The sequence below is a fragment of the Aphis gossypii genome, chromosome 2 (assembly GCF_020184175.1).
Source record: "Aphis gossypii isolate Hap1 chromosome 2, ASM2018417v2, whole genome shotgun sequence".
NCBI classification, from domain to species: Eukaryota; Metazoa; Arthropoda; class Insecta; order Hemiptera; family Aphididae; genus Aphis; species Aphis gossypii.
The window spans coordinates 14,798,565-14,814,530 of NC_065531.1; the positions used below are offsets into that span (position 1 = coordinate 14,798,565).

The following is a 15,966-nucleotide window of genomic DNA, read 5'->3' on the forward strand; positions in this document are numbered from 1 at the left end:
TATTTAAATACAGGATTAACAAAGATTAATATTAGGTATACCTACTTAAATTTACGAGCACATATATTATAAATACTGAAGAATAATCATTTTTGCAATCAGAATTTGGCACACAACGCCAGTCACATAAAATTGTAAAAATTATGAAGTGAATTGTCATAATGAGACTAAAATAACATTTTTCTGACAATGTAATAACTGTCAAATTATCCAAAATTTCTTTTCTAAAAATAAATGTAAGATATGCTCATCAGAATCCAAATCTGCGTCATCACCAGTCAGTGTTTCCAGTGAACTTCTTCCATATATTTTATTTTCACCTGCGTATCTCTCGGATATGTCAGAAACTAGTATAATACATATTACATAATATAAATAAAAGTAAAAAGTCTCGTCTGTTTAATTTAATTTGAATTATTCACAACAGTTATATCTGCCAAGACAATTTTATCCTACATTCCGAACTAAAATAAATTATATATTAGATAGCCTTGAACATAACATTTGTATAATACCCATTTACCTAGTGAAATCTCAAAATCGGTATTTATTATCATATACGCGATTTAAATTATAATTATCTCGTGATATACCTATTATATTTTCAAATTATTATAATAATATGTAATAAAAATATGATACATAACATTTTAATCAGAAAACATTATTTAAATATACTTATTTCAAAGGTTGATAAATCGGCATAAAGATTTAAAGCACCACCAACTGCCATAATTTGATTTTTTGAGATCAGTTTTTTTTTTCATACTAAGCTGAATGACATATATTTATTAATTTTTGTCACAAAATAAAAACTGTCAACAAAATAATCTGAATTTTGATATCAAATGCAATATTATTAAAATTCCAAAACTATAACGATTAATTTATTGATAAAATAATAATTCATCATTTAAAACATGCTTCGTTCACAAATTTTAAACGATAATTTTGTATAAAGAATATAATAAAACAAATAAATACATATAAAAAGACAAACAATAATAAAGTATACGATGTAGGATAAACTATATTATAATAAGTGGTAATAGTGATGTATTGTGAAGATTTTTAAGTGATATTTGTCAAATTGTACATTTTTAATGTAATGATTTAGCATAGGTATACGCACACAGATTTAAAAATGTATAAAAAAGAAACGTTAGCATACTTATAGAACACGAAAACGCATTAGGTATGTCAAATGAACTGTAATAAGTAATTCGTCTTATAAACAATGCTTTTTGAGATGTTTTCTCGACCACGATCTATGTCAAAATCTTCAGATATTCGATCTTCAAAAATCTATACCTATGAACTAACTATAAGTACGCCCATATTTTTAACGACGATTGATTCGCGGTCAAAACGAAAATTACATTGTATTAATACAGAGAGAAAAGACACAAACTTGAACGCGCACTTCAAGTAATATTATAGTATAGTATATGACGTATATAGTATAGTAGTTCTGTACCTTGATGAAACGTTATACTTTAATCATGAGTCGTGACCATTAAAGCAATATATTTATACATTTTGAACGGCTATCGTGGCAGTAGGCGGTTTAGCAATCTAAATTTTCCGACGTGACAATCTTATGGAAAGAGAGAAGAGATAACTACTGTCGGCGGCTGCGCGGGGCTTAAATGACCCCGAGAGGCCCGAGAAGAATAACAAAACGACAGATTATCCGGGAAAATTGGTTTATGGGCGGTGGACCTCTTTCAGGCGTCGAATAATAAATATGTGTTTTCGGTCGACTAGACCGAGTATAGTTGTCGCGCGGGCGCGTGTATATATAATATATATATAGGCAGCCACAGGGTGTTACACACACACAAATATACACACACGAACACTAATCTATCCCTCCATCCCCCTCGGTGAGCGTATATGTATATATATATTGTACACAGTGTACACTTACACCGTTACACACGTATATAATAATATATAATATAGGGTGAGTGTAGGAGAAATAAGTTTTTTTTTTTTTTGTCCTCGCACCCTTCGCGTCGTATCATTTTTAGGGAGCTCGTGCGCTGATTTCACGGGGCGCCGATCACGAATATGCTCGACGACTATATAATAATATACACATATATACATATATGCGTACACGTAGTGTTACATGGGAATTCGCACTTGTTGTGTACGCCACCCATACAACAATGATTATGCTAATGGACACCCCGATAACAATAACGTTCTAAATTATTGCCCATTAAACATCAACCGCGCCGCAGTCATATATATAATGATAATATACGTGTATAATATGTGCGTATATGCTTAATATTCCCGCGACCACCAATGTCGTATATTTAACGGCAAAAACTCGCAGCTTCTCATATCGCGCGATTAATATTATATTGACGATTGGCTGTCGTATATTCGCAATGCGGCGTTTTTTTTTTTGAGAGAGAGAAAATCTAGAAAATAATCTTAGATATAATATGGATTAGGTATACCGCTGACATTCATATTTTTACAAATTTCCATTTTTTTTTTTTTTTTTTTTGAGCATAAGTCGAGTGAAAATACCACGAAATTCCGAAATCAGACCAACGCTATACACATCAATAATATTATACACTGATATAATAATATGCTATCTATAGTGTAAAATTAATCAGCTAATATTATTTTTACAACTCACATGAATTGCCCCCTGTAAAAACAAAATTGTATAAACGATAATGTCGAAAACTTCTTTGTAAATAAAAACAAATCGAAATATTTTATACTTTATCCACCAACAACCGCTATTGAAAATAAAAATCTGAAAGTAATTTGAGTAGAAATCAGATTGTTATTAGGATCATCATTTACCAATAAAAAAGTCATACGGTAATGTCAGTTTGTAAAATAATAATAATAATAAGTTATTAAAAATGTGAAAAATATAGTTTAAATATATCGCAAGCACTTTAAAATATACTAAGTACATTTTTGCATAAGAACCTATTATAAGGGTTTTTCACGAAACAGATTTTGTCCGAATTTTATATTTTCTATATATATACGTTATATACATAGTAACAAAATACACATATATGCGGTTGTATTGAAATATAAATTATATTAGAGCAAGCTAGATACCTTTTTCACCCTCTTTAAATAAGGTGCTAGCATTCAAAGATTCCCAACCTCTGGTCCATGGACCACTGGTAGTCCGCAAACTATACCTACAAAATATATTTTAGTTTTCTTTTGGACCATGAAAAAAAAATACTTAAACTTGAACAATAATAAACATTACTATAAACCAGTTATAAGGAATTCATTGCATTTTATTTATTCATAATTCAAATTCTAAAATGTGTCAAAAAAATTGTCTCTCATAGTTTACTTGAAAAAATAATGTCTAAAATTGATAGTGGTACGTGATGTAACGTGATGTATCTAAAGTTTTCTAAGTGATCCGTATAGTACCTATCAAAAAAGTTGGGAACCACTATGTTAGATTGACATATTTATACTTAATGTTATCCTGATAAGAAATACCTACTTGGTTGCCTATATAAATAATATATATATTTTAGCCTTAGAGGTACCTATTAGCTTAAAATAAGTTACATTCGTGGAAAAATGAATAAAGTAAAATATGTCGTTACTATTATTATAAAGTCTGTACAAATATGACTATATGTTATGAATTTATGATAAATTTTTTACAGCGATTTTTTTTAATATCGTCGTACTTATACCTTATTTAAAAGAAATAATAATATTCTATACACAATTATTATTATATTATGATATTACGTACCTCTCTTGAGTTTTTCAAGCGGTTCGTGGTGTAACAGTGACGGCGGACAAGGCACCGCCGTGTGATGATGATGGTGATGACTGTCGTGATGGTGCACGTGGTGATGTCCAAGCATGCCCTGGTGCAATCCGGCGCTGCCGTCGTGCACGGGATGGTGGAACGATGCCGATGACGCGTGCTGTAGTGCAACGTTGTGGTGATCGGAACCCGTCGACGACACCAAGTCTTGAAGACACAGACTCGGGTCGGTCAGGTTTTCCAGACGTTCCATCATTTTTCGTGTTTTTAATTTTCAAATTTCACTTATCAAAGGCCAACGACCATCACCGGATTTAAACGACGGAAGTGAACACTCGGTTGAATTATTCTGCAATTGATAACACAATAATTCACAATTAATAATATTAAAACTGCAGTGCAAATTAAATGCATGTTATAATAGACGTCGGATATATTACTAAAACTCAATTAATACGGTCGCACTCTGATAGTTATTATTAATAATCCTATACTTAATATAATAATTTAAGTCATTTAGATGGACTCGCAATTATCGATTGCATATACGATACATGATATATTATTATACGCATAGTATAATATGAATATTGTGTTTAGTCTGTACATGATAGTATGGTACGTTTATAACTTATATACACCATAATGAGGTTATAGTATGTAGGTGTACCGTTCTAAATAAATATTTTACATAATGATCGATTTAAGACATGTGTTTGATTTTTTCGTTACGTAAATAATAGTACTTACATGTAAATAAATCGAATTGTTTTAACAGATCGTAAAAATATTAACATTTTTCTGTAATCGCACAAGGCTTATAAATACACACAAATAAATATTATAAGCATTATTGTATCATATACATGCAGCACAAGAGACTATACTTCACGAAACTAACTATTAAACTAAACAATAAAAATATAAAATTAAAAATTCGTTAAACTCGTTTGATAGCTATTAATTATATAACTAAAAACAATATGTATATTGTATACATAACGCGTATTATGGTTTCCTAACAGACATTTATTCAGATTGCAGTATTATAGGTATATGCGTACTTGATAGAATATGGCAATCGTTTACTGTTTTCACAATATTGGTATCATCAATTTCTATAATATAATATCTTGACTGACGTCTAGTATAGTTAAACAATGAGTAACCAACCCAAGTATTATATAGGAGTGGTTATGATAAAATATATTTTTTTTTCACATGATAAACATATGCCAGTAGTTAATATTGCTATTATATATAATTTTTTTTTTTTTTTTAATTGAATAACTGAATAAAAACGCAATGTATAAAAAAAATTACATGAATATATTCAATATTTCTATGTAACCTTGAAGTAGATTAGATTGTTTACAATTAATAGATCGATCATTACAAACAAAATTGGTAGGTATGATAGCTAATACGGTTACTAAAATACTGCTTATGTATTATGCATATACATATATATTTACTCTCCAGGCAAATATTGATAAATCCAAACGATTTTTATGGTTTTATGTGCGCATAGATTAAAATGCTTCAACAGAAAAATCATGACTAAATCCACGTACGCAAGAGAAAATCTAAGAATTATTTTTATAAAAGAAAAGGCTATCATAAAACACACGTTTAGATGGCGAGGCTTTATTTTATGATTCTAAAATCTCGAGTTAATCAATAAAACTTAAGTTGTTCATAGTATAAATAATATTTATATCCTTAAAAATAATATTACGCATGCAGGTAAATTTGAAAATGCATATTTTAATGTTTTTATGATATTAACGTATTTATATTAATAAACTTATTAATATACTATAAGTTTTTGATTTGTTTCGAAAAAATTATCACGATGCCAAATGCATCGCGTTTATGGTCGCACAAAAAAATAACAATAAATAAAATATATACTTATTCGAATATTTAATAAGCACCAATTTATACCGATGACCTTTTTTAAAAACGAATTATTAAGTAGTTGTAAATCGAATTAAGCCAATCACATAAATATAAATTATACACATACGTGCATGTTTTAAAATGCGTGCGTAAAAAAAAAGAACCATTTTATATTTTTATCGTAATTCCACAGTGCAATTTACGTCATAAAAAACCTTCATTCTCAAAGTTTATCTTTTAAAATTAAAATAAAACACCTTTACACATATTTCTAACTTTCTAAGAGCCTATTGGTATTATTTTAATGGGAATTGGGTAATTAATTTATGAGTAAATTCCATTTATACACAGCCTTGTGTAGTCGTGTATAAACATATAATATAATATGAGTACTTCTGTCTCTCAATATTTCTGTTATCATACGATGATTATATTATGTTTACCTAATTTATTTTTCTAAAAATAAAAAAAATATTTTATATAATATAAATGTAAACATTAAGCCTGATGTTCAGCAAAAAAATAATAGTAAAAGAGTCCTCAATTTTAGTATAAATAACCATATGCTTATAAAAGTCCCCATACACTGCAGCAGTGGCGATAAAATTCTATTGTCTCGGTGGTGACGGTAAAATTGTGTCCGGACTCATTTTAACGCTACCGCCACCGCTACCGCTGTAGTGTGTGGGCATCTGATAATTATTATTTAAAGGACCAACTATAGTACCCTTAAAAATTTTACATCTCTGAATTTGGAAAAAATTAAACTTACAGCAAATTGTACATTTATCAAATATAAATATAGATTCATTCATTATTTACAGATTTTGTAAAAAGCTTACAAATTAAGTTGACTTATAAGTATTGTAATTATTTTTTGTTAAATTATAGATAACCCTAAGTTATAATATAAATTATACGAATCGGCGTGTGTATAAATAGTATGACAATAATAACAGTAATATACATATAATGCCGTTTTAATTAATTAAATTAATTGGAAAATCATTAATTACAGTTCGTGATGTATATAGTACAAAATAAAAAAAAAAATCACTAGTAATAATCATGATATTTATGATAAATAGCTTTGATTTTACGATAAAATAATAAAAACCCCTATAAGACCATCCCTAGTACCATTGATTATAGAATAGACTATTTTATAATCAATGCTAGTATTATAATATACTTGAGCTAAACCTAATAACTGCATTCAACATTGCAATTTGCAATATATGCAGTAAATATTTTTAGACGGTCGTCTCAAAACACCGGCATAATCTAAATTCTAATAGATTATCAGTTCAATAATCATTGATATCAAACAATAGTTTCCTTATGTCCACAAACTTTGTATTAAAAATAATAATTGGAAATTTTCAATGTCCGTAATTCGTATGTTACCTTTTTAGATTTCGTCGGCAACTCACAATATGAATTTTTACTTTGTCCACAGCATGGTAAACACCGGTGGATATGTACATACTTAATCAAAATTAAAAAATTAAAAATTAAATCCTTCGTTTTATATGCTATAAATCTAATGTATTAAAAGGTCCCTACACTATACGGGTTACAAAAATATACTAGAAATTTAAAAAATGAATTTTTTATAAAAGTACTTCAAATTCTGAACTTAACTGTTTTCTATTCAAAATAATAAACTTTGATGTTATTAACTATTGTCCAGTAACCGCAAATTGACTTATAATATACCTAGACATTTATTTATTATATTAATATTTTCTCCCATAACTACCAGTTAAATCATCCCACATTAATATTTTAATGTCATGTATTGCAATAATCTTAATGTTAATAATGTATTTAAGTAAATTATATAATAGTTCTTTTCTATACATATTTTATTTCATTGTTGATATTATAAATACATACATATTATATATTAGTTGCATATAAAATTAATGTACAATATATTATATATTGTATGGATTGTCAATAGTCATCTACCGTCTTTTTACATACCTATACTGTATACCTACTGTAGATAACCTACATTGTTTTTCTTCTATTTTATTTGTTTTCATATATTGCCAAATCATTTACTTTACATTTTTAACTAGTTATTACTAATATATTTACAATAGTTATCATTATTACTGTACTTAATATTGATCAATTATCCGTAACATCATAAATAAATAAAAATTAATTTATACGAATTTACTTACTCCGAAAATTCCTTAGATCGTCAGCGATTTTCGGGATCATCGTACGATATGATGTGTATACACAATATAAATGATAAATGTACCTACATAATATTATTATCACGTCTGTCGTATCGTATACTATGTATAACTACTATCGTCAGCACCTCACACAGATGTATATTTGTACATTGTATTTTAGATATATTATATACATAATTGTTGACACGCACATCGAAAAATATTCCTAGAGAAATATTCTTTGAGTGATTCACCATGTAAACATCACTAGCCCCTTTTTTCTCCGTTAATATTGTAATTCAAAATATGATTTTTAGAATTTCCAAGAATACTTAAAGACTATACTTCCACACACTTGAGTTTTATTGTACTTCTTAGAGAGTGTCAAATCGTGAAATAAACTACTGTTTTTAAATAATTAAATTATTTAGTTATTTATTTATTTTTTTTTGAAAATTTCGGTGCATTAAAATAAAAATTCGAACGAGTACTTTTTGAGTTATTTAGTTTTGTGTACTATAAAGAATAAAGATACTATAATGATATGGGTTTAAAAGATAATAATATGGATTAAGGTGATTTAATAATGTTAGTTATTACTTATTAATACTGGACCACACTTAAATTTGTAAAAATGATAGTAGTAAATATTATAATATTAGAACTAACATTATAATATGTTTTGATCGTATATTTTTATGAAGCCATTTTTAAGGACTAGCTATTATCTTTCATATTATAAACATTTCAATAACTGAGAAACTATATACTCGTGCAAAATATTATTCGCTATATATTTTACAGTAAAAAGGGCATCTCATCGTTTAAAAAACAGAAGGTTAAAGTTAAGTGTCTTCGCAGGACTTCTAAAATATTGTAAAAAAATCTCAATACTATTAGAAAATATGACCTTTAAGCGTTCTTTTAAAGTTCCAAACATCATTATTAATGATAAAAAAAATTTTATTATTAGAATAATATACCTACACCTAACATTAGCTTTAATAGTATATATCAATAATGACTAAAAATAATATAGGTACCTAATACAATGCTCACGACTTACCGGTTATTTTTTAACGCGTTTGTGTCCGTCATGCAATATCGTTTAGACGAGTGAAATTAAAAATAAAAAAAAAAAAATCGTAATTTCGTAAGACGCGAAAACTACAACGACATAATAATATATTGTGTACTTACAATATTAGCGTTTTATGTATAGGTACTTTACACGATTATAATATACTACCGCCGATCCGACTCGAATGAAATTTACAATATTATACTTAATCGTCACGCACACGCACGGCGGGAAAAGCGTTTTTTCCGTTACTCACGCACTGCAATGTTCGCCTAAATATTATATTATATACGCGTAACACGCGTGTATAAATACGATACGTATAAAATATATATTTTATACTTAAACTCGCGTATTATATATATTGTGTGCGTATATATATTTATAATATTATAATAACATCAACAACAATAATAATAATAATAATAATAATAACAACAACACCACCACGCGAGAGCCGGCCGGCGCGCGGAGTTTTAAAGTTAAGCTAACAAATTGACCTCAGATTAGGTCGACTATCCGCGGTTTGAGCCCCCCGGCTTTGAGATATATATGGGAACCGATCGGCGACGGCGGCGGCAGTGGTGGCGGCGGCGGCCACCATCCCGAGTAGTGGGCGGTCCGTCCCCGCCGCGCGTCTGGCCCACTCGGGCGGCGCTTGCGCCGTCTCGCCACCCCGCGCGATCGCCGCCGACGCCGCCGCCGCCGCCACGTACGCCGCGCTCGACACGCACGCGAACGATATTTTCCTTTTTTCTCCTTTTCCCCCGCCCCGCCGACGACGTCTCTTCCGTCGCGCACACGTCCACCCCGCCCGCCCCCCGACAGTCTCACCCTCCGCACCGCCAGAGCGTGCCTCGCCTATATACAGTATACGAACGGGTTCATTTGTTTTACGGTTTCGCGCTCGTACGCCGTCTTGTCCGCAGACGATTTTTCATACGATATTATTACCGCGCGCGCCCCGCCCGCACCCCGTCGCCCCAACCGTCACCCCGCACCGCCGCCGCCGCCGCCGCCGCCGTCGTTTTTGACGATCTCGCTCGCCGCTAGCGAAGGTCGCCGAGCGCCGCTTTAATAATAATAATAATAATACGATATACGTCCTAACCGTATATAGCTCGAAAGTTTGCGCGAAAAACGACGCGTTTTTATGTAATAATAATAATTATTATTATTATTATTTACGTCGCGTCAACGCGCGCAAAGGCGGTCGCTCGGGCACTGTCACTGTGCGTGTACGGCGGACCCTCGTCAAATGTCCGCAACGACCGTTTCGTATTATATATATATATTATATAGCACCGACCAAACCGTCGTAATATAATATTTTTATTATTATTTCCATACTTCTGCGGTTTTCCGTTTTAGACGAACACGTCGAGCAAACCGCTACTCTATTATAAGGCGATATAAATAATATATACTGCAAAATTAGAAAACAATTGAAAGAAAATTTGCACTTCGATTGAATAGAAATCAAAAATATTACCGGGCAAAACACGAACTTTCCAATCAGTATACAATATTATATCATTATATTATGTCGTGATATCGAATACAAAAGCGACATCTCACACAATATTAAATCTATATATTCCTTCCGCTGTGTAGGACTTGAAAATTCTAACGGTCTTGCAGACAAACTCTTTCGATCCCTCCTCGCAAACCGCGCTAAAACCCACTCGTCTTCGCCCTTGACTTTGCAAACAAAAATCCATACAATCCTTTAAGAATAAGGCTAAAAAGACTCACGCTACATATACAACGCGATAAAAAAATGTAATACCTAGTAAAACAAATACATACATCCTAATATATAACATATCACATCTTAAGTTGTATACATTATCACTGGATAATTATTCCTTTAATCATACAATATAATTCATGTCTATAAGTACATAAAGATATTTGCATTAAATATTTACTTATTGTCAATAAATCTTTATAAATCGTAAATATATTTCAAATAAATGTGTTAAAAATAAAAATTATTTACAGCTCTATGTTTTCGTTTCGAATACGAGTTCATATATGTATATTATTATATTGTAGGATTTTAAATTAAGGGAGGGCGAATAAAATACTGGCGTCTCTCAGCGCTCAAAATTACACGACCCGAATAAAAGTCTTATTTTGTTTTTCGTAAAACCGTAAAGCTGCACACATATATATACACCGTTGGAGGGTTCACCAGTGTACCTAGTGTATATGCATGATATATATTATATACATATACACAGTAAACACTATAGGTTAGGTAGTTTGATATATATACCTATATTATACATGTATACCAGTCGTGTAAAATAATATATATGTAAAACGAGTATGTACATTATATAGGCACAAATCACTACTCAATTTTATTTATTATTATTACAGGTAAAATGTGTATACGTGCATTGTACATAATATATATATAAACGCATATACTGTAGGTATAATAATCGCACTGCACGTTACATATAAGACTAACAATATAATAATAATAATATAACTACGCGGCGGGTATACCGATAAATTCGCGGGTGTGCTGCTATATTAAATTATATATACTTGTCGTAATACGGCGGGGAATTTACAATCGTTTAAACTAACAATAATGTATAGCATATGCTTCAAGTAAACGAGAGAGTAAAACTGTATATCATTTATAGTACTTAATATATATATATATATACCTCTATATTACTAGTTACCACCCATTACCAAAATCACTATACTTCTAGACTTCATTTTAACATTAAAAAAATATAATATACACTTTATTAACATACATATACTTCGATTTTTTAATCTGTTTAATGTGAGTTTTGAACATTTTAAAATAATCTATAAAATTTATTTTTTTTATGGACTAACGCGTCACCGAAGAAAAAGCTTCGCTCAATATTACTTCTAGACTTTAATAAAAATCTTTTCTCATTTACCAACTAAGATATAATATATAAGTATTAGGTACACACGCGTAAAATAGAATTATTAAATTTTTCTCATTTTTAATTGAAAATAATTTTAACTATCATACCTATATGTATACATAATATATGTGTATATACATAGTTAAAAAAATGAATAATAATATAATAGATATTACATTAAATTTTTATTTTATATATTAGGTATTATCAAAAAATTTTATAAGAACATAAAAACGTGTTTATAAATTATTATAATTTAAATTATTGAAACTATCGTATATGAGGAAGACAATAATAAAATATTTTAACTTTTAAGCCTAATAACCCTCTCCACGTGAAAAAATTCGTAGCTATACATCATAAGGTATACTTATAATATCAAGTAACACTGAGTGTTATTATTCTTTTAAAAATAATGTAGTTGACTAACAATTTGTCAAATAAAAAAATTTCTCAATAAAAAAAGCAATTTAAAATATAACATAACATTATTTTTCTTATTGGCCGTGAATATAACGTACATGATTTTAAAATATATGACTATGCAAGATTATTATTCTTGAATAAAAAGGGTATCTTAAATAATGCTTTTTAAAGTTAAATATTGTTAGGTAAAACTACTACACAACTATATAATATATTTATTATTGAATTGATATGATTTATCTTGTTATAACATACCTATACAATTTAGGAGTACATTAAAGATTTATGTATAATTACAGTATCATAAAACAATTAATTGCGAACTAAAATATGTTAGATAAATTAAAAATAATGAAATTAATAATGATACTCGTATAATAGACCAAAGTGCATAGAATAAATAATAGGTACTAAAAACTTAATCAGAAAATAAGTACTTATACCTAGCTATATATCTTTAATATGAATAATATAAGTGTATTAATATATTACATAATGTCATTTCTATAAATAAGTAGTTAGCAATGAAATAATACTTATAACAGTTAAAAGATCAACCATATAGAAGAATTTTCAAAAAAATTTCAGCAAAAATTTTAATTTTACTATCATACATTATCCAATATCCATATATATATGTTACATTTTTTTGAAAAAAAAAATTTGTATCTTTAACTGATTAATTTGTTTTTTAATTCGACAAATCTTTTATTTGGAAATAAACGAACAATATATTATTATTATTATTATAGCATTTTGATTTGGGATCACACACTATAGAAACATCTTAAGTTTATGATACAAATAAGTGATCAAGATATTCAAGGTTATTGTTTCGTATGCGAGGTGAATTATTATGATAATATTTAGACCAGAATAAAAGCGTTGAATAGGTACATATTGAAAAAAACAGTAGGCCAAAACGAAAAATCGTTTGAGATCAACTGTGATCCGCTGGTATTAAGTCGGCTTTACAACTCGAAAGAAAAACACTAATAAATCCCACTTACTCCTCAGTACTGTGTTTTAACAGAGGAACTTGTGCGAATTTTAATTGCTGTTTATATTTTAGCCTGCGGTTGTTTAAATGAAAAAAAAACAAATTGATTCAGACCAATTATTGAAAGTTATAATGCATTAGTTCTATTATTGCTGAGTAATATTATTTTCAAGCTAAATAAAATTACAGTAATATAAGGATATTTATAATCATTAATTAACATAAATCATATTGAGAGCTAATAACGGAATTTTAGAACTGCGAAGTAAATTGTATCTATCACTATACTTATAATTTCTTATGGTTTAACATGAAATAATTTGATAATAATATAAAAAAAATTATGTTGATTATTTGAATTTTTACTCAAGTAGTATAGTATTTAGTATAGTTTTGATAAATTATATGCTATTGCCTATTACATCATTTATAATGATAAATAATTAAGTAATAATTTCCAACAAGGTGTAGATAAATATTATACCAAATACGACAATATATAGTACTGAGTATGATATATGTTTTGTGTATCATCATATTTAAAATCATTTTATTAAATTAAATTTTTTAATTATACTCTGTTTTGTGTACAATATTTAAAATTATGATTAAAATTAATTAATTTAACTAATATAAAATCTTTATTATTTTAAATAAGAATATATAATAAATTTAAATTTTACTTGACATTTTTGTTTACTTTATAACTACATAACGTTAAATTAAAAACTCAGTCATTTTATAAAAAAAATATAAGAGATGTTTTTATTATTATTTATGCTAAGATAAAATATGTATTATAATATTATAAGTAAATGCATTCAAATTATTAAGAGTTAAATTAGTTATTAAATATGTATTATTTAATTAAAACTATTTATTTTATATTTAAGTAATAACTATAATAACTATTTTGTTGAATTATATTTTCATTTGGTTAAAATTTAAAAAAAAATTATGTTAGCGTTATTGGTGTCGTATTTCTTAAATTAATACTTTGTTTAATATAATTGTGTAGAATGAATTATACCTATAGATTATAAAAATTAATTTTAGTGTTAACTTTTAGCTATTATACGAGAATTTTGCAGCCGTTAATTTTACGCAATGAAAAAAATATTATAACTTTAAAGGCTTGGATAAAACGTGTGTATCACCCTAACATATATTATTTGTGGTATGCTGACAGCAAGACCTATTATATAGCTTTTAATATCAAGTAAGTTTTTATTGTGCATAACACAACAATACAATAATATCCTAGTACCTATACCTATATGCACCTAATATTCCTGTACGTAGGTATATATTATATTATCAAATGTATGATTTTAAATTTATATTAATCGAACGAAATTTCGTCACGCAATATATATATTATATTATAATTTATAATGTATACATAATGATATGATATGATGATATCACATGACGAACGCGAGTTAGAATCGAGGGGTATTAGGTGGGGAAGGGGCTAAAGTGGTAGTGAATGGAGGGGAGGACGAAAAAGACCAAAACACTAACCTGATACTGGGTAGCCGTTCCACTAATCCAGCGGGATCAACATGCTAAGCCTAGGCTATCCGGCGGCGCACTGAGGGCGACACTCTCAGAATCCTCATCCCTTCCTTCCTGTACCAGCGTCGTCGGCGGCCCAACTCCACCCCCTTTTTTCCTCCAGCGGAGGGGTTGAATATATACGCCGCCGCTACCCCTACCAGCAATAGCAGCAGCAGCATCAGTACTACCACCACCGACACTCGCCCACATCGAACTCTCGATCCCCTTCGACCACCCCGTGCTGCAGGTGTGTGCAGTTTGTGTGTGTATGTATATATATATATATCTGTATGTAAATATATTCGCACGCTATCTCGTGCCAGTGTCTTCGTTGATGCAGTAACTAGTTGCATTAATAATTATATCATAACGCCCTGTACGCTATATCATTATATAGCACATTTGCTAATTCAGATGTAATAAAATATAACATATATTCAAGGAATTATACGTTTAAATATAAACCTAGGTTATCATATGAGAAAACCTGAAGACAACGCAAATAGTTTTAAGAACTTAACATAATATTTATAATTAAACGCACGCATTATGTACATAGCACAATAGAGATCTATGAGGGTTTGAGTGATATAAAATATCAAAAATATTTTATACCTACTGTGCAAGTAGAATAAAATCAACTATTTCATATAGGTATATTTTTACATTTACAATCCTATATTAATAGTAAAAAGTAAAAACTAATTAATTTACATGATAACCACAATATAATTTATTTCAACTTTTAATTCAAATATTTTTTTACCTATTCAACAAATTAATTGAAAATATAATATCTTAAAAATTAAATCATTTTATTCGTTCCTAATTGGTCGCACTTATAGATACTACCCTGGTACACTATAAGCTATATTATAATTTTAATGAATTATATTGGTATTTTCTATGAAAGGTACCAAATATAGGTACAGGTATATATATTGTATTATACTCTTATTCACCATATAGGTGTATAATTTATGTTCTTCAGTCCATATACGATAAATTTAAAGACAGTTTTATTGAGGGTCGGTAAATATATAATAATCATGTCAAGCATTACCTGATGGCTATAAAGAAGG

The 15,966-nt window shown here is 28.9% G+C and overlaps 1 protein-coding gene across 4 annotated transcripts in view; it reads right to left on the bottom strand.

Moving 5' to 3' along the window:
- Nucleotides 1-14,962, bottom strand: part of LOC114128262 (pituitary homeobox homolog Ptx1) — a 38,974-nt gene extending 24,012 nt beyond the window's left edge. Inside the window, exons 1-2 of one of the 4 annotated variants that reach the window (XM_050199931.1) lie at nucleotides 14,849-14,962; nucleotides 3,776-4,142 (exon numbers count right to left, since the gene is read on the bottom strand). In XM_050199931.1, the coding sequence (XP_050055888.1) occupies nucleotides 3,776-4,049 (274 nt within the window). In that variant the 5' untranslated portion in view covers nucleotides 4,050-4,142; nucleotides 14,849-14,962. The other 3 variants (XM_050199932.1, XM_050199933.1, XM_050199935.1) reach the window with 3 other exon arrangements.
- Between the last annotated feature and the right edge of the window lie 1,004 nt (nucleotides 14,963-15,966).